The 27,679-nt window shown below is 38.3% G+C and overlaps 1 protein-coding gene across 1 annotated transcript in view; it reads left to right on the top strand.

Annotated features, from left to right (window-relative positions):
* The window catches only part of USP21 (ubiquitin specific peptidase 21), a 612,045-nt gene extending 584,583 nt beyond the window's left edge, over window positions 1-27,462 (top strand). The window contains exons 11-12 of the mRNA XM_044057408.1: window positions 23,510-23,624; window positions 24,909-27,462. Coding sequence (XP_043913343.1) covers window positions 23,510-23,624; window positions 24,909-24,996 — 203 coding nt within the window. The 3' untranslated portion in view covers window positions 24,997-27,462. The remainder of the gene's footprint in view (window positions 1-23,509; window positions 23,625-24,908) is intronic.
* Window positions 27,463-27,679: the final 217 nt, after the last annotated feature.

Here is a 27,679-nt window from a genome sequence, read left to right as displayed (position 1 = left end):
CTTTGATATGGTTTTGTTTATTCAACCTTTTTGTTTTATTTTTAAGTCTATGTAAGTATTTGGGGCTTATTGAATAAGACAAAACTTGTATTCTCTAAAGTTATTTTAACTTTATGAGTTAAAATTTCTTTGTATTTCTCATTTAGTTTGTTTATTTCTTCAATAACTTTCTTGTCCATAATATTTTCTTTATTATTATGTTTATAAGAGTCTAATTTACTTTGAATATCTAACAATTCCTTATCCCAAGATTTCCTTTTATTATTATGCCATCTGATACTTTGTCCATATAGATATGATTTTAAGGCATCCCAAACATAAACAATGGTGACTTCAGGAGTGTTATTTATGTCTAAAAATGTTTTACTTCTGAAAGTATATATTCTTTATAGTCTTTTAGTTGAGTTAAGTATGCTGGTATCCTTTTGATCTGAACATTGAGTATTTTTTATCATGAATTCAAAAACAATTGAATTATGATCAGATATAGGACATGAAATGATTTTGGAATTAATTAAATCTGTTACCATCTGGTTAGAAATAAAGACCCTATCTATTTTTGAATAAGTTTTGTATCTGTTAGAAAAAAGGTGTATGGTAATGATTTTGAATCTATCTGATTATTAATATCATTCAAATGATAAGAATTAGCAAAATCCTTTAAATGTTTTGCATTAGATGTAATTATTCTCTTTCCTATAGTGGTAGTATCACTTTCATGTAGTATACAATTAAAGTCACCAGCTAAAATAATATCTCCTATAGAGAATGATCTGATCTTATCAAGATGATGTTTCACTGTATTAATACCAATTCCAGGTATCTAATATACATTAATTAAAGTGTAAGTCTTCCCATTAATTTGTATTGTAACCATACAAAACATTCCTTTGTCATCCTGATAAGACTTAATGGTTTTAGGAATGGGCATACTTTTATTCCATAAAATAGCCACTCCTCTTTTTTCTGAGTGTGCTCTGAACTAACCAATACTGTATATTTGTTTGTGGCTAGTTTATCAATATCTTTTTTCAAGAGATGGGTTTCTTGTAGGAAGACTAAGTTGGCCTTATGTAAATTAATGTATCTTATTAGGCTTGCCCTTTTACATGGATTATTCAATCCATTAATGTTTAAAGAAATTCCTTTTAAAGATGTCATTTGGCATTTTTAAAACTTAAGAATCTTATGATCAAAATAACAAATAACAAGATAAGTAATGTTACATCTCCTCCTTTAGGTGTACCTTTAAATATAGCTGTATTTATTGAATCTCTTATGGTATTTCGTATAGGATTCAATTTTGTTTGTAGTGACAATGAATGTACAAAATATATTGTGGATGTCAAAACTATATACAAATAACAATGAACAAGTGAAAATAATGTAAGGATTAAACCTTGCATCCAGCCTGAGTTGTAAACTCCAACTTAGAGTAGTATTTACCACTCAAGTTAACCCCTACCCTAAGCAGCAGTACGTCAGCTACCACCTTATCAATTTAATACTAGTTATATTTAACTGAAGTTAACAGTTTTCAATTCAATTATCTAGCAAGACAAGACTACACATTTGGTAAAACAGCATCATATAAACTAAAATAAACCTTTTTTTTTTTTTTTTTTTTTTTTTAAAACTGTTCATACTACTATATATATCCATGTAATATAAAACACTTGTATTCAAATAGCATTCAAATAATCTTGATGTTAGAAATCAAGAGGAGAGAAAAATAAATTCTAACATTCATTTAAATCAAAAACTTTGGCTAATATGATTCAGACATTACATATATTAGGATGCATCTATTTTCTGTCATGTAAATACAATTAACAGCTTCCAAAAAAAACTTGAATTGCTTGTATATGAGCATTTACTCAAACTCATTATTGCCAATAGAATAAAATATTGTATTCATAGAAATTGTTATAAATCATACTTCATAGTTAAGCAGATTCTCAGAAACATTTATATACATATCTACATACACACACACATACACACATATATATATATATATATATATATATATACACATACATGTACATATACACATACACACATATATATATATATATATATATATATATATATATATATATATATATATATACACACACACACACACACACACACACACACACACACACATATATATATATATATCTGATCTCACTGAGTTGTATCTTTGCCGAGCACCATCTTACATTGCTGTCCCTTCAATAAATCTGTCTGCTTTATACAAAATAATGCACAGCAAACACATTTTAGTAACCAGATTTTACAAGCATGCTATACTACTGCTTTAAAATATATCACATGACAATTTCTTCCAGTATAGAGTTATAAAATTATTTATGCTTGTCAATCAGATGAATTAAATGAGTTAAGTAATGTATATGTGTGGGACATAGGTTTTTAACACATATTATTAATCTGCTATTCCTGTATCTGTGATGTGTCAGTGTGATATCTAGGTCAAAGGTGAGACCAGCTGCTTTCAGCTTCTCTGTGAGAATTCTGAGGGTTGAAGCTTTTGAAGTAGCTCATGGACACTGTGCATGAGACAGCCCACATCCCAGATTGTCTCTCTTAACATTTTGGCAGGAAACTTATTAAAAACTAGTGACAAACATTCATTTAGCAGTGTAAATGCATCTAAACATGACAAAACCTTCACAATGCATTCTACAGGTTATTACAGACTCTATGTAAGTGAAATCAAGCCCAAAATTATTAATAAGTAACAAAACTCAACATTTTGTCCCAACTCAACTCCTATGTGAATCTTATTATTTACTGTGTCTATATGATCAAAAGTATTTCTATATATTAATAAAGAAAAGAAAAAGAGAGTAGAAAGTTAAAGGGTGTAAGGCAGAAATAAAAAAAAATGTAAGAGAAAGCTATAAGAAGTATATACAATAGAATATTACTTACTGTTTATATTAATAGAGTTAAAAATAAAACATATTATTTACTATTATTTAGTTCTAATTATTATTAGTTAAAGCATGACAGATTATTTACAAACAAGCATAAGCAATGTAATCAAGAAAGTATAATTAGGAATAGCATTTGAAGAACATATAAACTTTTAAAGGAAAAAAAATGTATCAAATTACTGACCTTATTTTTCCTCTTCAGAAAGAGAAACAAGTTAAATCACAGCTTGCCATTAAATCTCCAGATATTTTGACTAGTTATGAAACAAAACATTTCTTTGCACACAGAGAATAACTTTGATTAAATCTTTTTCAAAATATTTGTTGCTTCTGGAAATGCAGGAACTATATTTAAAAAGATTAATAATAAAATAAAATGATGAGAGAGAAAAAAACATAGTACAAATCATTTGTTTTTAGTCTCTTCTTCTTCTCTGAAGTCTTCCACGAAGTTTCAGTTGCCAGTCTCTTTAACGAAGGACTAGCCCATTCCATTTCTTCTATTTTTTCCAAAATCTTATTTTTTTGATAAACAGTAAAGCAGAGTCTAAGTCATCGAAAATTTTAGGACCATCAGGAAGGAAGATTTTAAGCTTGGCAGGAAACAGAAGGTATGTTTTAAACTGTGCTTTTTAAGCTCCCTTATTAGTGGCAGAAAAACTTTTCTTTTAGCTAATACCATGGAAGAATAGTCATTGTCAAAACGCACAGTTGTTTCATTAATCTTAACAGGAGCTTTAGCCCAAGCAGATTTAAGAACCATCTCTTTATCAAAAGATGATAGAAATCTAACTATAACTGATCTAGGATAGTTTTTGTTTGAATTAGTATTAGCTATAGATCTATGTGCTCTTTCGATACCAAAAGAGAATGCTTCTGGTAAATCTAAAGTTTTAGGGAGCCATGTTGTTAAAAAAGAAGTACTATTGTTACCTTCAATATTTTCTGGCAGTCCAAAAATCCTAATGTTATTAAGCCTAGATCTATTTTCCAGGTCATCCAGCTTTGTTTGTAAATGTGTATTTTGTTTCAGCAGAAACTCAATGTTGATTTCCTCTTCTTGTATTCTATTTTCCATGTCATTCACAGCTTCTTCTATGCCTGTCATCTGGATCTTCTGTTGTTGCAGGTCCATATGTAACAAGTCTATTTGTTTTGTAGTTTTTCTATGAAAGTGTCTATTTTAGTATCCATTTTATCCATCTTAGCAGTAAGTTGCTGGACTATAATTATCAGAGACTGAAGTTCTTTCTTGATGCTGGAGTCTTGAGAATGTGTCTTACTGGAACTCATTTCAGACTGATAAACTGACAGGAAAATTTCCAAAGTAATTTCTGACAGGAATATTATTAAGATTTCCTTTCTTTTTTAGATATAGTTCAAGAACTATATAAAACAAACATATTTAGAAAGAAAATTACTTCAAAAATTATTTTTTTAAGTAATTAATTCCTGTCAATGTAATGAAATTGGTGGAGCTGAAGAAATCTGCTGCTATCCTGTGTTCATCCTTGGCCACGCCCCGATCTCCTTGTTCTTCTGATGTCACAGAATCCCTTTGGATAATTTGTTGGACCTCGTTGTTATGGGTGTGTGTGTGTGTGTGTTTGGGCGATGGATACGATACTTCTGTTGGCAGCAAACTAGATCTGGGGATGTGGAACAGTGTATTGTGGGATACCATCTTAGCCCAGCCAATCAAAGACTTTTGAGCTAGTAAATAGGCCGAGTCGGAGCCGACATTCAGCTTCGAACCCACAAGTGAAGAATGTGAGGCGAGATAGACTACATACATCTAACGTTATAGTGAGTACATAACTAAATGTTTCTACAGCATACTACTTGAATGACCATATTGTTGGTGGCTCCCTACTTCTGCCAAGATGTTTTTTTAGAGGGACATGGTGTCTCTTCCTACCAAGCCTTCTTTTATACCTAAGTTGGTTAATGATTTGTCCCTGAATCAGTCCATTCATCATTCTTCTTTCTTTTCTCCACAGAATCATTTATTTATTTTTATTTATTTTACATTTGTTAACCGGGAGAGTCCGACTGGATACATGTCCATTTTCAGTGGAGGCCCGGGGAGAAAAGCTCCAGGTACATAACAGACATATGAACATTGTTAATGCAAAAAAGGAAGATAGTTGAGTTCTAAATACAATATAAAGATACATCACATCTTGGGAAAAAAATAGCAGCATATAAAAAAAAAAACATACGTCAGTTACAAAGGCAAGGCGCCTTGTTAAAAAGCGGTTAAGGATAGTGAGGTAAGAGAAGGGTAAATGATAGTGGTTAATCAGATTTGGAACAGGGACATTGCCAGAGAGTATTGAGATGGGGTTTAAGCTTTTTTTTGAATTGTAGGAGTGAAGGTTCTGAGGTGAGCATGGTCGGTAGGGAGTTCCTCATTTTACCTACAAAGTTTGAGAATAGAGAATCCCCAGCAGAATTATTGGCTTTGGTAGTTTGAGCTAAGATCTTATTGGAGGAGCATAAAGATTGCAGGTTAATATAGGGGTGAATGATGTTTTTCAGAGCTGGTGTTTTCTCTGGGTGATACAGTATCTGGTGAGCCGTTTTGAGTTGGTTGAAATGGAGTTGGCTGGAAAACTCTAACCACCCTAGTTGCTTCAAGTTAGTGCAGTGGTGCGTTCTAAAGGTGGAATTTGTGGCAAATCTAGCTATGTGATTGTAACGAGAAGCAAGTTTGTTAAGGGTTGTCTTGTTTTGGTTTGTAAAGAGGGGGGAGGCATAGAAAAGAGTTGATAGTAGGTGTGTGCTGGCAATTGTAATTTTAGCGTGAGGAGTGAGAAAGTGTTTTACTTTATAGAGAGCCAAGCTTTTTATTGACGGTTTTGATGGTAAGATTGAAATGGGTGTCACATTTAAGGGAGTTATCAATGGTAACACCTAATAGCTTTGTGTGAGCTTCTGGTGATATAGTGATTCCATTGGAGGATGTAATAGAGAAGGTGGGGGGGAAGAGTCTTGTTAGTGGGTGAGAAAGTAAGTAGTTTTGTTTTGTTGGGGTTGAGAACTAGTTGATGACTTGAGAACCATTTTTCTATTAGGTTGAAGGTGTCTTGGGTTGAAGCAGTGAGGTCTGCCAGGTTGGAGGCAGTGCTGATGATAGTCGAATCATCTGCATATTGAATGCATGTGGCATGGGGGTGATTGTGGGCAGGTCATTAACAAAGATGGTGAAGAGAAGAGGGCCAAGAATAGATCCTTGGGGAACTCCAAGTGTAACAGGTAGGCATGTGGATAATTTGTCCTGCCATAGAACAGCCTGTTGCCTATTGGACAGGTAGGATTGGAACCATTTCAGCGTGGAATTGCTGAGTGATAGTTTTTTTAATGTATGGTGGAGTTGAATGTGGTTCACCATATCAAAGGCCTTGGAGAGGTCTAAGGAAAGAGCAGATGATAGTTTATTATTGTTTCTGAAGTTATTGATGGTATTAGAAAAGGAGAGTAGGGCTGATGTGGTACTGTGATTTGGCCTGAAGCCATGTTGGGAGTTGGATAGAATTTTATTTTTGGTGAGGCGTTCCATCAGTTGTTTGTGAACACACTTTTCCATAATTTTGGCCAGGGGTGAGAGTATAGCTATAGGTCTGTAGTTGGTTAGCTCTAGTGAGCTACCACCTTTATGGAGAGGAATAATGTGGGACATTTTCCATATGGAGGGGATGAAGGCTTCTGACAAGGTACGGTTTATGATTATGGAGACGGGATAGGAAATGGCCTCAGCTGCTTTTTGCAGAAACTCAGCTGGGAGAAGGTCAGCTGCTAGCTTAGTGGGTTTTAGTTTTTTAAGAAGAGATGTTATAGAGGATATGGGTACTTGGATCTAAGGTAAATAGATGATCTGATGTAGTTGTAGTATTCTGCTGGCATGGGTAGTGGAGTGGGCTGGTTGTTTGTTTGAATTGTGTGGCCAGGGATTGTATAGTTTCTATGAAGAAACTATTGAATGTGTTAGCAATGTTTACAGGGCACTGTTGTTTGCAAGTTGTTGGAGTGGGGGTGGCTGCCTGGCCTGGGTGCAGGAGCTTGTTTAAGCCTGCCCAGAATTTTTGTGGATTATTAAGGTGTTTGTGTTGTAGGTGGAGGAAGAAGTTTTTTTTATCATTTAAGATCATTCTTTTAGTTTAATTTCTAAGTTGCCGGAAGGTTTGGTGGGAGTGTGGGTCTTTAGAGGTACGCCATGTGACCCACATCTTGTTTCTAGATAGGATTTTGGATTTTGTTTCCTTAGAGAGCCATGGTGCGGTTTTGGTTTTAGTTCTAATGGACCGTATTGGAGCATGGGAATCTAGAATCTTGAGGAAGGTGGTGTTGAAGTAGATAACTGCCTCTTCAAGAGGAAGAGACTTGAGTATTGTCCAGTTGTGGGCTTTAAGTTCAGTTTGAAAAATGGAGGCGTTGAATTTATTATTGTTCCTGATTTTTTATGGTTGTAAGAAGGGGGTGATTTTCTTGAATTTGATAACATAGGTGAGTAAGTGATCACTCATGTCCTCTGGGTGAGTACCTGCTGAGTACTGGTCAGGATCTTTATTAGTAAGGATCCAGTCCAGGATGCTGTCTTTGTTTTGGGGTTTACCTAGTCTGGTAGGAGTGGATATGAGCTGAGAAAAGCCATGTAGATTTATGCTGCTAGATGGGGAGCTAGATGAGAAGGAATTCCAATCGATGTTGAAGTCGCCTAACACTATGGATTCCTGGGGGTGAGTTTGAGTTAACCAGTGGAGAAAGTCCTCTAAGGTTTTGTTATTGTTGCCTGGGGGGATGTAAATACATGCTATATTTATGCTTTTATGTTTGTTTGGTTGAAGTTTTACAAGTAGAATTTCGGCATGGTTTGTTAGGAGGGGTTGTGGAGAGGCAAGGGAGATTTGTAATGTATTTTTGTAGAGTATGGCTACACCGCCACCTTTACGAGTTATTCGGTCTGCTCTTAGTATATCATACCCTGGTGGGATTATCTGTGTGTCTTTCGTACTTGTGCAAGTGTAAGGGTTCTTCACACCATGGATTTACATAGGCAGCTGAAGTGTTATTTGGACAAAACAAAATGCATCAGGAAATATGAGCAGCTTTTTGTTTCCTTTCATGCCAGGAAATTGGATTTGGCAGTATCTAAGCAAAACAGCTTCTGGATTACTAAGGCCATTATGCTATTCTAATCATGGTAAGCAGCTTTCATCTTCTGTTTCACCAGGGCAGTAGTCTCTTCTTGTGCTTTTCTTCAAGGGTCTGAACACTGGATCCCTCTTGGAAGCTGCTATTTGGTCTTCTGTTCACACTTTTACCAGTCATTACAAGTTGGATGTCGTTTCTAGGGCCTGGGTAGATTTTGCCAAGGCCATCTGTCATGGTTTTTTGGGGGGCTGTTCTGTAGCTTCCTCCTGTCATTCTTTACACTAGCTCAAGAACACTGCAGCATTGATAAGGAAGGACATTGGTACAGTTGTGTAACAGTAGATGTTCTACTCCTCACTGTTCCAGTATTCTGCCTCCACCCCCACCCCAGTACTTCTGCTGTTTTCCTTCTGGCTGAGGGTCTTTTTCTATCTTCTTCTTCCCCCTTTTTAGATGCATGTGTTATTACTTTCTTCTGGGTTTGCTCCAATTCTTCTGGGGCAGTTCACTTCTGAGGATTAGGTGTTTGGACGGTGCAGTGGTAGTGTTGTCGCCTCATAGCAAGAGGTTCTCCGGTTCGATTCTCGGCTGGGGTGCCTGTTGTGTGGAGTCTGCACGTCCTCCCTGCATTCGTGTGGGTTTCCTCCCGGTACTCCAGTTTCCTCCCATGTTGCAAAGACATGCATCTGGAGCATTTTTCCCCGGGGCTCCACTAAAAATTGGCTTTGTTCCAAGTTAGACTTTACCGGTAAACAAATGTTAAATAAATAAAAATAAAGTGTTCCAACATTATATATGTATCTTACACCTTCCATATAGGATGTCCAGAAGATGTAAAGGCTTTCTTACACTGGCTGGATGTTTGGCTGTCCTCATAAGGGTATCCCAGGAGTAAAAAATACTGCAACAGTGAGAAGTAAAACCTCTAGTGTTACAGTAACAATTTACATAAATGTATTTCCTGAAACAAAAGTATTTTGTAGGAAAATCTGTCTTCCTTGTGGAGTTAGTGATGCAGCAAACTAAAAAACGATTCAGGTCTCATTACCCTTCTCGTGGAAGCTAGACCCCTAGAAAAATCAATAGATTGAAGTAAATCAACTACAGGCAGCATGGGATGAGTCATGTTGCTCCATACAGATCCCTTTCTATGGGCACTAGAGTGTACAACCATTGCACACCTTTTGGACAGCTGTCAGCACAGACACAGTGCTCAATTAGGCCCGTCTTGCAGGACTTTAGAATGCAATGTTATAAATAAATAGGTTGTGTTGTGATCCAGCTTGCCATAGTCAAAACTAATTTATTTGAGACATTTTTTTTTCAATAAAAGGCTTTTTAAACTTTTTACTGAAACCACATCCCAAATAAATTGAGTTTTCTTTCATGACATCATGTAACGCAGTGGTCCATAGAGTTTAATGGAAGACTGTACAGCACCCGTCCATTAAACTCTATGGATGCATTTCGTGTTTTTCCCTGACTTGATATCACTGAGGTTAAAGATCACACACAATCTTCAGTGGCATCAGTGCAGATAAAAAGAATTTTACAAGGAGTATTTCTCCTTAACGAAAACAAAAGAAGTTCATTGATGGCTCAAAAGCTTGATTGGCACCTTAAGCACCCTATAGTTTGGTGCAAAAGAGGAGTCACACAAATGTGGCAATACACTTTAAGCTAGTGCCAGGGATAACACCACCTTTAAATGACAGTAGAATTTTGCATAGATTTGGGAAAATCTTAACCAAGAACCATTAAGTGTTAAAAGTGTATGGCGAAGTATCAGGTGGTGCTCTTTAAGCAAATGGAAGTTCCCTACATTGGAGAGAGAAAAGATCAAATTCCTTGACTTACCCAAACAACCAAAAATGTAGATAGGCACATGACTAGGTGCACCTATAACTTAAATGCAAAATGCAGTGCAGTAGTGGGGGGTTAGTTATCCAGAGGCATGTGGATATGGCTTTTACTAGTGGATATTAAGGAGGGCATTAAACACTTCCCTTGGTAACTTCTCTTTGTTCAGTCCACCTGCATAGGACATCTTCAAAAAGTTAGATGAAAAAGTAAAAATTATGGAAATGGTTAAGCGGATCTTTCATAGATGGATTTTGAGGTATAGCCTTAATTGTTCCTCATAGCGCTGACCATTTTAGTCACCAACTAGGAAGCAGTATAACAAAAACAAAATGACCTTTGAAAAAACAAAGATGGTATGGGAAAATTGAAAGCCAAATCTGGGAGATACTCTGGGTCTAGCCCCACCAACCTCTTTAACCAACCATAACTTACCTGACATCCCTTCCTCCTTTCTCCATGCCATTGTTCATTCTTCAGCCCACCTCTTCATGGTTCTCTTGGGGCCTAACTCTTTCTATCCAGAAACAATTTGGCTGTAATTACTACAGATAGGTGTTGGATCTTGGACATCATCATATATGTCTACAAGGCAGAATTCAGAACTCTTCCTCCCCTTCTAGGAGGGTCCCTTATGCTGTAGGACCAGGAACAGCCAGACCTTTCTCTGCTAGAAAAACTGTGGCAGCAGGGGGCCATAGAGGAGGGTTCCATAATAAGAGCCAGGTTCCAAGCTTTATTCAAGATTCTTACTGTTATCCAGAAGGTGACCATAAAGGCAGATTATGACCTCTTCATTCTCATCCTTTTATCAAATTTCTTTTTATTAAATATTTTCCCAAAATGTGCAGAAGATGATAAACAAGACATATACATATGGTATAGTTGGTTACAGAATACATACCATAAACAAGTAATAATAGATATTGCACACTTACTAATTAACATTCAAATCAGGTAGATCTACAATTTTGTATTACTGCGAGGATATGCTTATTTTGTGATTAGTCCAAGAACTTTTGTCATATAGCAGTTCTCTTGTACATTATTTTACAATTGCGAGCAGTACTAGAGGTATAACATCAACCTATAGAATGATAATTTACTCTAGTATGCCATATATACAAGTATGTCACCTTAATTATTGTGGTTATTAATCTCAACTAAGTGATGTGTTTACTATCCTTATATAATTAGCATTTAACTTACTGTTTATGATAGAATATTAGTCAATGCTTTGCAGTACCTCTGATAGTAGGTTTGGTTCTTCTGACTTTTTGTATAAAGCTTCTCGGCCAATATATGTTTTTTCACCATGCTTTTATATTCTGACCAGGTTAGTCTTGATCTGTCTGTCCAGTTTTTTGCTATGTAAGCTTTTAATAGGGCGCATTGTGGTGTTATAATGTGTTTAGAGAAATTATTATTATTGCATTTTAATACATGTAGAATTTTGAATAGCCTGATTTCTCTAAAAGGAATCTTAGTGAGCACCATAGTTTTTATAAACTGTTTTGCAGCTCCAAATGATATGGAGAATATCAGCCTCTTTATTAGGACAAAAGGGGCAATATGGTGACTTGGATGGGTTAAATTTGTTAAGGTAAACGTGTATGGTAGGCATTGTTGAAGATCATGATCTGTGTGTATATTAACTTTTTATATGGTGCCAGTTTCATTGTATTTCTAATAGCTACTTCCTTTTGATCGTCTGTTATGGGATTATCTTTACTTTCCCAAAACTTTGAAATAAGAATTGTATTTTGATATTTAATATTTGCTATTAATTTATATGTATTTGATATAATTTTCTTTTTACTCGAAAGCAATTGTAGAACTTGTGCTAAGCTAACATCTTGCTCAACTACATTGATATCTTTGGTTATAGTACTTGGTATAAGATTGTTTATCATTTTATATTTATTGCTTGCTTTAAGTAGTTTCATGATATTTTCCATTGAAAGGTTATTTAATTGGTAAAAATCCCATACTTTATAATTTGTTATTAAAGGTTATTTATCTAGGTTTACCATAGTGTTTGCTAGTTTTATATCTGGGTTGTCATGTATTGGTTGCAGAAGACTAATTGTGTCTTTTAAATTTATTGATATCAGTAGCTTCTTGAAAATGTCACAGCTGTTAAGATTGGGTGAATTTTTGTTGTAAGAGTTTCTTGTTTTAAGAAGGGAATTGTTTTTGGATTAACTTTATATGTTATAATGTTCTGGTGAAGTGATTTAATCTGTAATGGGTACCATTCATTACATACAGGGTCATAATTTGTAATCTGCATTATGCAACTTGCATTGATAATTTCATAGTACAATTGAAAATCAGGAAGGCTTAATCCTCCTTTTTCTTTTGAGGGATTCTCATCCTTTTAAGGATTCCCAATTTCAAAATGCTAACCCTGCCTGTCTCTCCTCCTTGTCCTCATGCCAAAGCATGCACAGTTTCTGTGGACTAAAGGTTAATGCCACACTAAAAAAAAAAAAAAAAAAAATCTGGCCAGGGTAACCCCAGACTGACAGAAACCATGAAAATGTAATGAACAAACCTTTTTTTTCTGTTCGTTTACAATGACTGTTCTCATAGCCAGAGACATGTTTTGTCTTTTTTTCTAAATATCAAAGAACAAGGAATGATTTTGAAGTATGTTGTGTCCCCATATCCCCTGTCTCTTGCTTGTTAATGTAACAGATTAAATGATAGTCCAGGAAGCAAATACTGATGGCCTTAATGCAAGCAGGTTGGATTCAGGATTCAAGGGAAGTAGACATGGACTTGTATTTGCAATCGTTACAGTTGCTATGACAAACCCGCGGTGGTGGTGCTGCAGTAGCGTTGTCGCCTCGCAGTAAGACGCTGTCCGGTTCGATTCTCAGCTAGAGCGTCTTCTGCGTGGAGACATGCATGAATGGGCATACCTTCGTTGAAAGTTGTGCGTCAGGGCTGGTAACTCGGCATGTAAAACTCAACTACCAATCATTAGCGGACCGGAGTTCCGCTATGGCGACCCCTAACCGGGAAAAGCCGAAAAGACACAACAACAGTTGCTATGACAAATTAAAAAAGTAGTGTAACTACTTTATTTTAATTTGTCCTGTCTGGATGCTTTTAACATGTTAACTGATCATCTTGGCACCTTTCTTTTCAGCAATATATCTCCTCACAACTACAGCTCAGTTAAAATAGCTGATATTGTGCGTTTCTTAGTAATGTAGTTTGTGAATTAATAAGTCCTCAACTTTCTAGCTCTGTGTTCTGTTTTGTTAATTTATTAGGAAATATCCATCTATCTAATCAAAGTATTTCTAGAGTTACTTACCACTCTTTCCTACTTTACAACTTAGAGTTCAAAGGAATAGTCCAAATAAAATCACTTTAGCTAGCAAATCTAGGAGACTCTCTCGCTGATATCCTCCCTGAGGGAGGAATAAAGACACCTTGTTGACATTTCAAGTAATTTATTCAGTTAAGTACATAGATGGATGATTGTTCTTGCTCTAATGTCATACATTCAAGTTGCTTTTCTAGTCTGGTTGTAAACATACTGAGAGCAGTAGTGTTTTTTGATGGCAAAGATTAATTTGCTGCTGTTTCTGAGGGGTAGACATTATTAGCTGGAGTTTTAACTAATTTCTTATTGGTTATTTTAGTTTTCCACTCATTTTAAAAGTGGATGGTGGTGCTTGCGCAGTGTCGCACAATGCTGTACTTGACCGAGACAGGTACTTTCATTGTCAGATTCTCTCTTAGGAATCTTAGTTAACTCCACCTCCCAGTTATAGTTGTATAAACCACAGAGTTAAGCAGCAGTATATTGTTGCAAGTCTAATGCCAATGTCATAGCCAGCGTGCACAATCATTTACTACCTGCCGGCTGTTGGTGCTCACACTAAATTTTCTCTGTCCACATTTATTAGTATACCACATAACAATACCTTAAGTACGAGCCTAAACGCTACTATCTTCTCCTGTTCTCCCGCCAAACAAACCTAATAACTGGGCTACATAACATTAACTTAGTGTTCAAAATGTAAATGAATCGACCACTCCTGTTTTCCTTGTATCCGTAAACCCAGGAACCAAAACATTGTATTCTCTTATTGTTCCTAAATGTACCTCACACCCTTGGTAAAAACGGAATGTCAGCAAACTAGTCTACTCTGTTACCAGCCTCGTAACACTTGCAATACTTAGGTAATGTAAGAGTTGTCTGCTGTTCTTCGACAATTATCTTTTACTTAACTTGGCACTATTAGTAAGAGATGCAAGTACGTAGACAAATTTGAGACTGCACTCCCACAGTCAGAATTAGCCTGTGAGCATCACTCACACAAACAGTATGCACACATCAAATTGTCATAAACTGCTGCACTAAAAAAAATCCTTACTCAAGCCACAAAGAGCTAGTAGTAGCAAAGGCCAGTGTAAACTAAACACTTTAACACCAGTTAGTGACAGCATAACTTGAGAGTTACCAGAAAACAATGTCCCAAGCCAATTATATACAAACAATCTTCTAACACAAATAGAAATCTACTGATGATTGGTGGCTTCTTTGTTAGATACATGGATTCTGTGCAAGTGAGGCTGGACAAAAGAAACCGTGCCAGTGAACCATCTTTCCAAGATTGCTGATGCCACAAGAGCCCTTAAGATGCTTAAAACACACCAGTATGAGTATGGCATGGTAGCTGCCCATGCTGATGCACAAAACCCTGAAGGATATAGAGAGACAGAGAGACATGACAGAGATCTCCATGCATGCCACAAAAGCAGGAAAAGACCCAAGTATTGAGTAGACTTTATCGCCAAGGTATAAAGAAAAAATATATATATATTGGCTTTAACAATTGATTAACCACTTGATTTCATTCTAGGGGAATGCAGTGTGTGTCAACATGGAATAAGATGATCAGCAGCCATTCTTGCTTTGTCAAACAAAGTTTTCACTTTTCATTCCAAGCTTTCCGCATATTGGTGAAAGCTTTTACTGCCCCTTTTTGTTCATTTTTTTTTAGGCAGGGTCTAGCTGCTAAACTTCCAAAACTAAGTGCCCAGAGAGTACTCCCTCAGTACTTTGGTGTGTGCATAACCGTTCATTTCAACTAGATGAAAACAGTGGTGGTGTATCTGTCAGAAAACACCTGAGCCTAAAACCTGGCTTTGTCCATGGGACTGATGCATGGTCAGTTTCTTGGATTTTTTTTTTTTTTGTGCCACTCAGGCATTTACCTTTGCAATAATGCAGAGTTTTACTGGCAAAATCTGATTTTTGTTAGAAAAATGGGAAGCAGAGTCCACTTTATCTTTCTATGTTGCCTCAACTTTTTTATTTCCTCCTTAGCCTCTTTTGTATCCAGAAATGTTTGAGTGTCCAAGAAAAAATATTCTGAAGACAGCTGGCTGTAACAACTTATTTTCTCATACCTACCTGTTGACATTCTGTGATGGCTGGGCTAAACGTGCATGACCTCCTATTCCTATGTTGCAGTATTCTTAACCTTTGGGATTCCCCGCCTAGTTGATCTGAACATCTGGGGTTCCTATTAGAACAACAAAAACGTATTTTGTCGAATGCATTTTCACTGACCCCTAAACAAAGAACAGGCAAAACAGCGAAGCGGCTGATCAGCAAATTCTTTCCCTGGGAAAGAAGTCGCTTGGTCGCTTCGTTACTTTGCCGTGTTCTGTACTGTAGTGTGGTCTCAGAGATTCCCTTATCCGATGTAGCTCCCGAACGTAAATGTGTAGCAGTTACTGACTTTAGGTTTAGGGTGTGGGTTAAGGTAAGCGCGCATATGTTTTAAACTGTTTACTTTTTTTTTTTTTGCGTTAGATGTACGGTTGAGTTGAGTGCATATGTGTTTTCAGCCGTTTACTTTTTGGGGGGGTAGTATTAGGGTTAAGGTAAGTGTGTATGTGTTTGGAACTGTTTACTGTTTTTTTTTTGGGGGGGGGGTTGTTTTTCTATTGGTTGGGACATCGATTTCTTTCCCTAAGAAAGAAATCACTGTTTTGAGGTGTCGACATTTTCTGCTTTTGCTGAAATAGGGTCGATTACACATCATTCGCTGTTTTAAGCATTCGATGTTGTAATATAGACCCGAACATCTGGCCTGTATACAAAAGACTTTTTGCTACTTTATGGTGAGTGTGGCATTGTACATAGCAAGGCAGACAGTGTAGGCCATAAAGGTGACATCAGCACGTACCATCCCTCAAAACTTCACTTCTGCCAGTCCAAATGACAGCTTCTACCGTTTGATCGCTGAGCATTTCCTAATTTCAGATAAGTGCCCTGTTGGGGGGAAAAAAATTTTCTCTTTTTTTGCCACTGCATATTTTTGAGATTGATGTAGTCTAGGAAAGGCAAGTGTAGTTGTGGACATCAGATTCAGACAGCCACAATCAGTGGTTGTTTTGCGTAGGGTCGAGCATGATTACAGTCTTGTGCAATTTGCTAGGCGTTCGTACCCAAGACCGTTCTTAATTTGTCAGCTCTCAACATTTACTTAGAGAACCAACATCTGGCCACCAAAGAAGGCCAAAAAGGTCAGGCAGGAATCTTTGGTTGCACCTCTGGATTAGAACTTCCTCTTGAGGCCAATGAAGGCTCCAGAGGCTTATTTGATCTCTGGCTCCCAACCTGCGATGGGTACCATTTTGGAAGCCATTAGGGAGGGTGCCACTAGCACATCTACAGAGGCTATAAAGATGTCCATTCAGGGTGATGAGGGAATCGTGGCCCACTATCTTGGACATCCCAAGTGATGATGTTCTAGCTCCTCTAGTTCCTACATCTCAAGAAATCCCTACGCCTGACACAGTGCCTAGTCATTCAGCAATATAGCTCTCAAACTTTTTGCACAAAAAATCTGGACAAAGCCCCCAAAACAGGGACAAATTTTAAATATTGCTCTTGTAAACTTAAAAAGTTGCTAGAAGAAAAGGTCTTATGTTACAATGCATTCACTGAAGGATATGTAGTCTGAAGCTCAAAAGCCTGTCATTATATAGTGAATTCACTCATCAGTGAATTGCCACAAAAATACAGAAGACCACAAATTTTGAGGAACAGACGAAAAATATTAGGGAAAAGTCTGGACAGTTGAGAGGTATGTAAGGCGGTTATCCCTTTACAACCTAGGGTAGATCTTCCTGGTAAACAGAAGCATAAACAGAAGGTTCTACTTCAAAACATTGAAAACTCATAACATCTAAATTCAAAACATTGAAAACTCATAACATCTAAATTCAAAACATAGAAAACTCATAGCATCTAATTTCAAAACATTGACAGCTCATAACATCTGATTTCAAAACATTGAAAACTCATAACATCGAAATTTCAAAAGATCTAAAACCCATAACATCGAATTTCATAACTGTGAAAATCTATAACATCGAGTAGTGTATCATCAGACATGTAAATGTTATAGTTCTGTTAATCTTGTGGTATCACTATAAGATGTTGTGTTTTTTATTTAGTTATTGTTTATATAGTGTAGGAATTTATAGTATTTGTATAGTATTTATTTTGCCACTCTGTACATGCTTTTTAGGCCATACTGGTAAGTGACTTAGACGTTATGTGTACATTCTTTATTGATTGCACTACAGTGGGGTTAGGAAATTAACTTTTTCCCCACTCTAGTGCAATCTCTGAGTTGGTATATTTAATTTATGGGGGGGGGGGGCAGAGCCCACCACATAGGATGGTACAGGGGGGCTTGCCTCCCTGCAGAAATGCGGTAAAAAGTGTGTTTGTTCATTTGGTGTTATAGGTGGAGGGGATCTTATTTGTATGTGCCTTGTAGTTTTCGATGTTGTGATGCAAAGTTTCAGTGTTTTGAGTTTTCGCTGTTTTGAAGTAGAACCAAACAGAAACATGTTTCCTCTTCTCAGGATCCTTCTCCTGATTTGGCAGGCCTTCTCAAAAGGAATCTTGAATGCCTTCTTGGCTTTAAATCCATCCTCAGCCCTTCCACCCATTCCTTTTCCTTCGCCTACGTCTAGGAGATTAGTGGAGGAACAGCAGGCCTCTGGTAAAGATGATTCTTTATCTGATGAATCCCTGATCTACACTTCCCAAATTGAGTTTCCTCTAGGTTATGCTTCCCCTGAATTAGACTCCAGCAGTGGGGATTCTTCTGAGGAATATTTGTCCTTTGGAAAAACTATTTCCAGGATGAGAGATCACTTTAAATGGGAAAGCAGTTAGGTATCAGAAGTTGAGATATTATGACCTGTTGCAGATGGATTCTCCTTCTCCCATGGCCATCCTTCCTGTTAAACCTGCTGTTCTGGACGCCTTTCTGTCAGTGCAAAATTCTCAGCCCCCAGACCCAAAAAGCCCTGACAGATTTTATAAGGTTCCTGAGGACAGCAAATTCTTTTTCAGATGTCCTCCTGCAGACCCTGCAGTTATCTTTCCCTCTGCAGACAAACCTTCTAAACTCTCTCCCTATGCTAATCTGCTCTGTTCTGACAAGGACAGCAAAATGATGGAAAGGATAGGGAAAAAAGTGTATACTTCCTCTACCCTGGCTTTCAGAGCCATTAACTACCAGACTTGCATGTCAAAATATGTACTGACCTTGCTTTTCCCAAGCTTCTCAGCTGGCATCAGACATTTCTGATGCTCCAGCCAAGGTGCAGCTTGCCTGTCTAGTGTCTACCTCAGCCCAGGTGCTTAAACATTCTATTAAATATAGTTATGATGCATCATGCAGCTGAGGTATCCCCCAAGGTCTGCAGCTTCCAGTTCTGTACTTAGGAGGTACTCATGGTTGCGAATCCGGCCTTTGCCTGATGATATTAAGGCTAAAGTTATGGCTGCACCTCTGGACAATTATGGCCTTTTTGGTGCTGAAGCTGCAGCCCTGTTCAAGTCCCTTCATGACAAAGGAAAGAACTAAAGGAACTGAAACACCTCTTTGTGTCCCCAGTCCCTAAATACCCCAAACATTACCCTTCAAGGCACAATTTGTCAGAGAGAACAATGCAGTTCCTCTCCTCCACATAAGAAAGGGGCTTCTAGACAGGGATCTTCCAGAACCCCAGCAAGCCCCAGCCTAAAAATCCACCTTTCAAGACAAGCCGGGTAGTCTGTGACTGCCTGGCAAATCTCTCAAACACCCCTTTCTCAGCTCATATCTTCTCTTCCGTCTTGGACAAGTATCTCCACCGACCATTGGGCCCTTTCCATTGTACAAAATGGCTATTACACGGTAGGGAAATCTGTCCCTCCCTTCATGAGCATTCCACAACCCTGTTGGGATCAGATTGATCTATTCCCACAAATCTTACAGGATTTGCTAAATCAAGGAACTATTTAGAAAGTTCCACCTCTACAAAAAGAAAGAGTTTAACTCAAGAATGTTTCTAATTCGCAGAAAAGAGGGCCCTTGTAGACCAATTCTAGATCTCTCACATTTAAACCTTTTCCTCAAAGTGCCAACCTTTCGTATGCTTTCTCTGCAAACTCATACCCCGTCCTGCTCCCCCAGGCCTTTCTAGTCAATCTGGACAGATACATACCTGCATATCTCCATTCATCCACAGTACAGGAAGTTTATATGCATTTCTGTTGCTTCCTCTCATTTTCAGTTTTGTGCTTTGCCTTTTGGAGAGACTACAACACCAGGGGTTTTCAAAATATGCTTAGCTCCTGTCATTGCTTTCTGCAGGCTCCAAGGAATTCTGGTCTATCCTTATCTGGATGACCTGCTATTCAAACAACCAGACACTTTAAAAGAAAACCTAGCCTTCATTACTTCCCTACTTCAAGGCCTGGGATTCACCATAAACTCCAGCAAATCCTCTCTCAGTCCTTCCCATTATGAGATCTTCCTAGGATGCAGATTGAGAACAGATCAGATGATGGCTTTCATCCCCCCTCAAACAGTACAACTATTTCCACAACCTACTCCCCTTAACCTCCATATCTGCCAGGGAATATTTTCACATACTAGGGTTCATGGCATCACTGATTGCCGTGCTACTCTTAGCCAGACTTCACATGTGGAAAATCCAGTAGTTTCTAAAAACACTTTGGAGCCCGCATGCACATCCCCTGGATTTTATACTCCCAATTCTCCCTTGCACAAAGAAAGAAATTCAATGGTGAGTTCAACAGATTCAGCTGAACCCATAGCTTCCATTTCAGTGGCCAACCCCAGTTCAGGAACTCTACACAGATGCCTCTGAGGGGTAGGGAGCAACTCTGATTCGACTGAGTCCATAGTCTTTGGTCGCTCTCAAACAAGAGGCGTCATGACAGTGTAAAAAATATGAGGGCTTTGATTCTGGCCCTTCAAGCTTCTCTCTCCTCACTACTCCCAGGACCCCTGAAAATATTCCCAGACAACACGACAGTTCTATGGTATGTGAGCAAACAGGGGGCACCAAGTCTTACCGGCTTTGCAGGTTGGCCCTTCAAACCTGGAAGATTGCATCTCAAGCAAAGGTTTTGTTGCAAGCAGTTTATATTCCTTCGGCTCACAATGTAATGGTAGACGCTCCCAGCAGGTCCATGACACAAGCCCATGAATGGATGCTTCACAGGGATGTGTTTCTGGATATTCTCCACCAGTGGGGTACTCTTCAGATAGCCCACTTTGTTTCCCCCATGAACAAACAACTTCCAAAGTTTTGTGCCAGAGTTCCAGACCCTCTGGTATGGAAGGTGGATGCCCTATCTTTCTCATGGAAGGGGATGTTTCTTTATGCATCCCTCCCTTCCCACTTATCCAAAAGGTCCTACTGAAAGTACAGCAGGACAAGCCAAAAATCTTGCTGGTGACTCTCTTTTGGCTAAGACAACACTAGTTCCCTGTTCTGCATTTAGCCAAGGGCAATCATCACAAGTTACTCAACAGGGTGGATCTTCTCACACAAGACAAGGGATTGCTTATCCATCCACATCTAACTTCTCTGAATCTAACTCTGTGGGTGATAGGGTTTTGATTCCTTTCCAACACCTTTTCTCTGAGGATGTGCATCTAGTCCTGCAGGAGGACAGGAAACCCAACACGATGAGATCCTATTTATCCAAATGGAAGTAGAGATCCTATTTATCCAAATGGAATTAGTTCTTCTGGTGTCTAAAGAAAGACCTAGATCATTTTTCAGTGGACATTTCTAGTGGTTCTTTCCCATCTGTGTGAGCTACTTAAGATTGGGTCGGCCTACTCTTCTGTTAAAGCCCATCTGTCAGCCATTTCAGCATGTCTGCTTTTATCTCCTCCATTAGCCTCTAGGTTAGAAGTTAAACTCTTCCTCAAAGGCATCCTTCACATTAGACCTCCCAGAAAACCTATTCCCTCCTCCCTATGATCTAAATTTTGTCCTAGAAAAGCTCACTTAGGCTGTCATTGAGCCTGCAGCATCAGCTTTCTTAAAATGCCATGCTTAAACAATTCTGTTAGAAGCCGTCACCTCTGCCAGAAGAGTTTCTGAACTCTAAACCCTTATGGCTTGCCAACCTTTTCTCATTTTCCACAAGGACAAGGGTATCTTTCCGTACTAACCCTTCCTTTATGCCCAAGCTGGTTAATGACTTGTCCCTAAACCAATATATTCATCTGCCCACCTTTATTTTTCCTAACCCTAAAAACTGTAGTGAGAGGGTACTTCATTTATTGGATGTGCACAGAGAAAGCCTATTAGGAAAACTGAGGAACTGTTTACTTCCACCCCAGGGTGCTGGGTAAGTCTATCTCCAAACAGACTGTTTTTTACTTGTATATCAAAGGCTATTTCTTACATTTATGTCTTCCAAGGGCAGACGCTCCCTACTGCTGTGAAGGCTCACTCCACTACAGCTGTAGCCTCCTCAAGGGCTTTCTTCAAAGGTCTGAGCACAGCTTCTATTTTGGAAGCGACCACATGGTCTTCTGTCCATACCTTCACCAAACATTACAAACTGGACACTATCTCAAGGTCCAGACCAGGATTTGCTATGGCAATCCTGCATGGGTTCATAGAAACCTTCTCTGCTCCTTCCTCCCTTTCCTTCCCATGAGCTTTGGTACTCTCCCAAAGGTTAAGAATACTGCAACATAGGAACAGGACATAGAATAGATGTGTAAAATCTTATCATTACCACAGATGTCCTTCTTGTCCATGTTACAGCATTCTGTCCCACCTTCCTACCCCCTTGATACTTGCTGTTTGCTAGATGATGTGGTATACCTCATCTTTGGACTGGTGTTTTGACTGGAGTATCCAGTTCTGAGGGGTGGTATGTGCCAACATCACCTTTTTATAGCCTATGTTGCCTGCCTTATGTGCAGTGTTGCATGTACCATGCAGTAGCAAAAGTCTTTTGTATACAGGCCAGACATTTGAGTTGTCTAGGCAGGCAATCCTAAAGGTTAAGAATACTGCAACATGGAAGAGAAGAACGTCTATTGTTATGGTAAGATTTTACACAACTATTCTTTCTCTTCTGCCCGGTGTACAGTGAGTAATAATTTTCCACAAACATTGAGCTGTTCCCAGGTTTCAAAATGTTACCATGTGCCACAGTTTTCTCAGGAGCAGCTCTTTCGGCTAGTATGATTGCATCTTTACTGATGTAGGGCTTAGCTGCTATTTCATGGCCAGATTTGGAGCGTGCACATAATGTGCCCTCTCAATTAACAAATCTTGCTGTGGAACATCAGTCCAGTTGCTTATTTGTACTTTCATAAAATTAATAGTCTATACTTCCAGTTTCTCTTGTACAGCAAAAACATCTCAAGCTTTATCTTACTGGTATGTTTTTTAAATCTTTTTTGAGTCCGCTCTTGGGAAGTCTCGTATGTATACAGTATTTTTTATCATTTCATCTTTTGATTGTTGCTACTTATAACTTGTTTTATTTTTCCATCCTTTTGTCTTTTAAGTGTTTCACTTATTTAAACACCTCTGAGTGCATCTGGTTTATTTTTTCTTAATTGCTCGAAATCTTCTCTTGTACCAGAGCTGAAACTCAAACTGCTTTTTTGGTGAACAGCTGCAAGACTCTTCCCAGACAGAACTTTTTATCCTCTGATTGATTTTTTCTTACTTTCACCAGTTTCTTCTCTGGCATCTAGACAGTATAATTGCTTGCAATCAGCAAATATTAACATTGGAGGAACTCTACTCTACTCAACTTGCTGAGCAATGTGCAGCCATCTTGGAAGTCTCCTTTTTCTCAGTTTGTTAATTTAAGTGTTACAACCCATTATTGTCAACTGGAAGGCATATGCAGATTATTATTCAAGTAGGGGAAGATGCCATGGTCTTCCAGGGCTAAGGAGGACGATTGTGTACAATGCTTATTCCATTTTTCCCAAAAAGGAGTGTGGATAACTTTTAACACTGAGTGAAAACACAGCCATTGGCCTTTCCTTAAAAGAGAATTAATGAGAATATATGGTAATATTAAAATTCAAGTTAAACATGCAAGGATGGTAGGACTGCAGTTTCAAAAAAGAAAATACTTGCACTGGTGCTTTATTTTAGAGGATAATGTATGTGTACTAATCATTTTCTCTGTATTTAATCAACAGGAAATGCTGTATACAACCTTTATGCTGTCTGCAATCATTCTGGAACTGTGCATGGTGGACACTACACATCCTACTGTAAGGATCGAATCAGTTGGTACTGTTACAATGACACACGGTGAGACATTTTATTTCCTGGATGTTTACCTTTCTTGATAGCTGTGATAGCTTTGTTCTTGGACAATGCCAGTTGAAGTTTCTCTCTGGTATACTGAGAAATTTTCAGAGTAGGTTAGGATTCTTAGAAAATACACTACCCTCTGGTACCAGATGGTGTTGTAGTCAGGAATCCAGAGAAAGACGGCAAACTCTCAGCATTGAAGGTTTATATCTTTGACTACAACGCAGGTAACCATGCTCAGTTAGTGGCACCATTGATTACTCGAGCTGGTGTGGAGAGGATGGATATGCACATCGTAGTGGGGAGGGCAGAGTAGGACTAGTCTGTGACGCAACACCTCGGAGGAGGACTGCTGACACTTGAAGGAGATCCTTAGGTGTGCATGTGGGTGTATGTGCATAAGAAGATGTAGTGTCCTCCACAGTGCCACTGGTCACACATTCCCCACCCAAGGGGAGAGGTTATGCAAACAATAAATCGATCTACGATCTGATGAAGGCATAGCCGAAAGCACTTGTTGTTTGGAAGCGATTTCTTGAACTCTTTACCTGTTTTTCATTTTAATTGGAATTTTAATAAAGGAACGTTTTAACTAAGGAAGATTTTAACAGCCGTGGTGGTGTAGTTCGGTTTATTGTTTGCATTGTTGTGGTTTATCCGCATCACCTTTAGCAGCTACCAGGTATTTTTCTGGAAGGGGAGAGGTTAGGCCCTTAAATACCCCGCACGGCTGCCTTGTATGATAGCGGTGCTTCATATTGCTCATGTTCTGGTGATGCGAAATGAAAAAGCACTGACAGCGACTTAAGTGTTCAACAGGAGTGGACACTGGTTATAAAAGATACAGAAAAAAAGAGATTGTAAAATAACACATTATTCATTGATGCTGACATCTTAAATGTGGTTTGTCATTTGTTACAGTTTTGTTTCCATCTCATCAAAAATGTATTTGGAATGTTAATCTCTAAAGTTCAGGGGGTCAGTCCCAACAGCTAGAATGCAGGTACCCAGTCCATTTGTCAGTACTGGGATTCTCCTGACCTATTAGAGGTAGAGAGAAACAGATTGTGTAAGATTAGCCCCTTCCCCCATTCAAAACAATGAATGTCATTGTTGTATTTCAGTATTGCAGTTGTTGTGCAATTGTTTATATATAGAGTAGCAGAAATGTATTCATATCCAGGTTTGGCATCCAGTCCATCTCCATCTCATAAACAGTATTCTGGAAAATAAAAAGAAATATATAACTGAATAATGTTGCAATTGTTTTCTTTCTTCCAGAGTTTCCACAGTTCATGATAATCAGGTGCTGTCCAGTGAGGCTTATGTCTTGTTCTACAAGCTGGAAGACACTATCCCAAGCAAATAGACAGTGCTCCTTGGTTTATTTGTGGAATTCTTCCTGCCCGTTCATATTTTAGCATCATTTCAACCTTCTCTAAACATTTTACTTCAGTGGTTATGGTGGCCTGGGCTAATGGGAAGTAAAACTGTCTCTGACGTCTATATTATTTGATTGTCAGAATGCAAGCTTCGTTTTTTATTGCTTCATACTTGCAGCTCTTCATAAATGAGAAGGAGTTGAAATCCTACAGCTGATGAACTGAAAGCTGCAAAAAATGAAGGCACAGCTTATTTTTAGAATATACTAGTTATTTTTGTTTAAGAAAGCGGATTAAAGTTGCATTCGGATTGGCTTAAGGGACTAAAATATTCAAGATGGTAAATGCGGCCTCAGAAGTGTAAGAGGATTCATTTTCACATTACTTATTCATTCGTCACGGAACCATCAAAGGAAAGCCGGTTATGTGAATATGCACATTAAAATGGATCTCTGTAAAGCACTGCTGGTAGCAGCTACCCAATAACATTTTTAACCAGTCTACTGAGGTCTTCATTAATTTGCCTTGTCTTCAAAATACTGAGAAGGAATGTACGTAATGGAGTAGTGAGAGTTGTGATATTATAGCTCACAAACCACTAAGTGAAGTGTTTTTTGAGGGAGTTGGGGAGGCGATATTTCACATGAAGGGTTACAATATGTGTTACAAGCATTCTAGGAGTTTGTAGTCTGCTTGCTGTCTATTGTCAGTAGAGCTAGAGTAAAATTCCCAGAAATTAGTTTTGCACTGTACAACTTTTTCATTTTTAGAGAAATGTTTATAACTGTTTTTACAAGTTTTATTTATTATAAAATGGTTAGTAAAGCTAATTGCAGAGACGTGTTGCACTGTTTCAAGTATTGTAGTCGCAGCTATTTATTTTAAACCATATTTCCCTTAGTAAAAGAAATTGGGTTAATGCTGCAACTTTTTTTTAGATCTTCCATTATTTAACTTGGGTGAGATGGACTTTGGCACCTTGGTAGTCATGCATTTTTTTTTTCTTTTGCTGAAGTTGTTTCTTGAAGACTTCCTGTAACATGAGTATGCAGTTTGCAGCCCATGGTTTGATAGGGTGGGCATGACTTACATGAAATGTTCCCAGCCTTTCTTCAGGTAGTGGCGTACTGGAGGATAGTATGCAGCATCTGGGACTTGTGAACTATTCCATACCAGACAAAGTGCTGCAGGAACTGGGGTTAGTAGGGCAGCACTGTGGGGTACCATTCTTTCATGTGAAGTAGGAAAACAATGCCGTTGCTATAGCCTTAGAATGTATCCATTCTTGTGTGAGCTGAAAAAGCAGTTAATGCCACTGTATGATGTATAGCTTAAAAACTGATGATCAATGAGGCATGCTTCTTGAGAATGGCAACAGCTGGGTCACTCTTAGTGCTGCTTCAAGGTAGGTCACCCTACTAAATCTAGAAGCTGGCCTGCTTCCTAATGCTGCACTCTCACCATAAGAGGAATGAATGATGATTGAATGGAGCATAGAACTCTTGCCCAGCTCTGGTTTACCTGACTCACACTCCTGCATGACTGTGACAGCTGGCCAGCTTCCAAAGCTTCAGGGCACTTCCACACACACAAACCATCAGTCAGCTTGAGCTGAGTTGACTAAAAAGGCAGGTTTTGGCATTGAGCCCTTCAGAGATTTCCTGCCACTGAAGATTACACCCCTCTGAGGTTAACTGTTGGCTTGTGTTGCTCCTTTGCTGGGAGATGAGTTCCCTTTGTGGAAAAAAAAAACACTTCCATTTAAAAAAAAAAAAAATTATTGTATAGCATTTTCCTGTGAAAATTTTCAAGAAATATATTTTACAGCCTAGGAATTTGTGTTTTAACGAACTGTCACAAAACAACTGTACTTTTAAGCAAGAGTGTTCTGTTTCTTTTCTATTTAAAAGTTGTTTAAAGTAATTGAAAAACATTTTTCAGTGGAGAAGTTGTGCTTATTTTAATTTTGGGCTAGTAAAGTCTTTTAAAGTGCTTTTTACTATATTTTTATGTAAAGTTTTTACTGGCTTTTCCTGCTTTATTTCCCCGGGAAAGAGGCACCATTTCCAGCTTGACTGTGGGACAAACAGTCTTCCTCCAAGCCACAAAGAGAAAAAGATAATCAAATAGCCTTTGCCACAACAGCAAGCTAGCAGTTTGCCTCAGCTCTAGGTTGGAGAGACTGCTGTGGCATTAGTAGTACATCAGACAACTCATCTTTTACACTGGATCCCTCTGGTGTGGCACTTACAGGTCTATATTATGTGATCAAACAGTGAAATGACTCCTAAATGTCGAACCGGTGGAATGTCTAAAGGTTCAATGGAGATTTACATATAGTGCGGACATGGACGTTTTCCATTGTCTACACTGCAGTGCGATCTCGGAGTTGGTATATTTAAGTAGCGAGGGGTGCAGGGGGGCTTTCCCCCTTGCTTAGAGTGTTTTTATGGTTTGGGTGTTTTTTTTTTTTTTTGCCGTTCGACATTACGGTGTTTTGACTTTTATAGGGGTCAGTTATTACGTGTTCAAACATTTCACTGTTCGATCAAGTAATATAGACGCGCACTTAAAGCCACTATGGACCAGGGATTAGCCACACCCTCTGTGACTGTTGCAGTTGGCAAGGGAGAGTCACTCTTGTTGGTCCTGGGAGGGAGAACAGCGATG

Source organism: Protopterus annectens, chromosome 15.part0 (genome assembly GCF_019279795.1).
Source record: "Protopterus annectens isolate FY-2018-M chromosome 15.part0, PAN1.0, whole genome shotgun sequence".
In the NCBI taxonomy this organism is placed as follows: domain Eukaryota; kingdom Metazoa; phylum Chordata; order Ceratodontiformes; family Protopteridae; genus Protopterus; species Protopterus annectens.
This window is presented reverse-complemented; position numbering and strand designations above follow the sequence as displayed.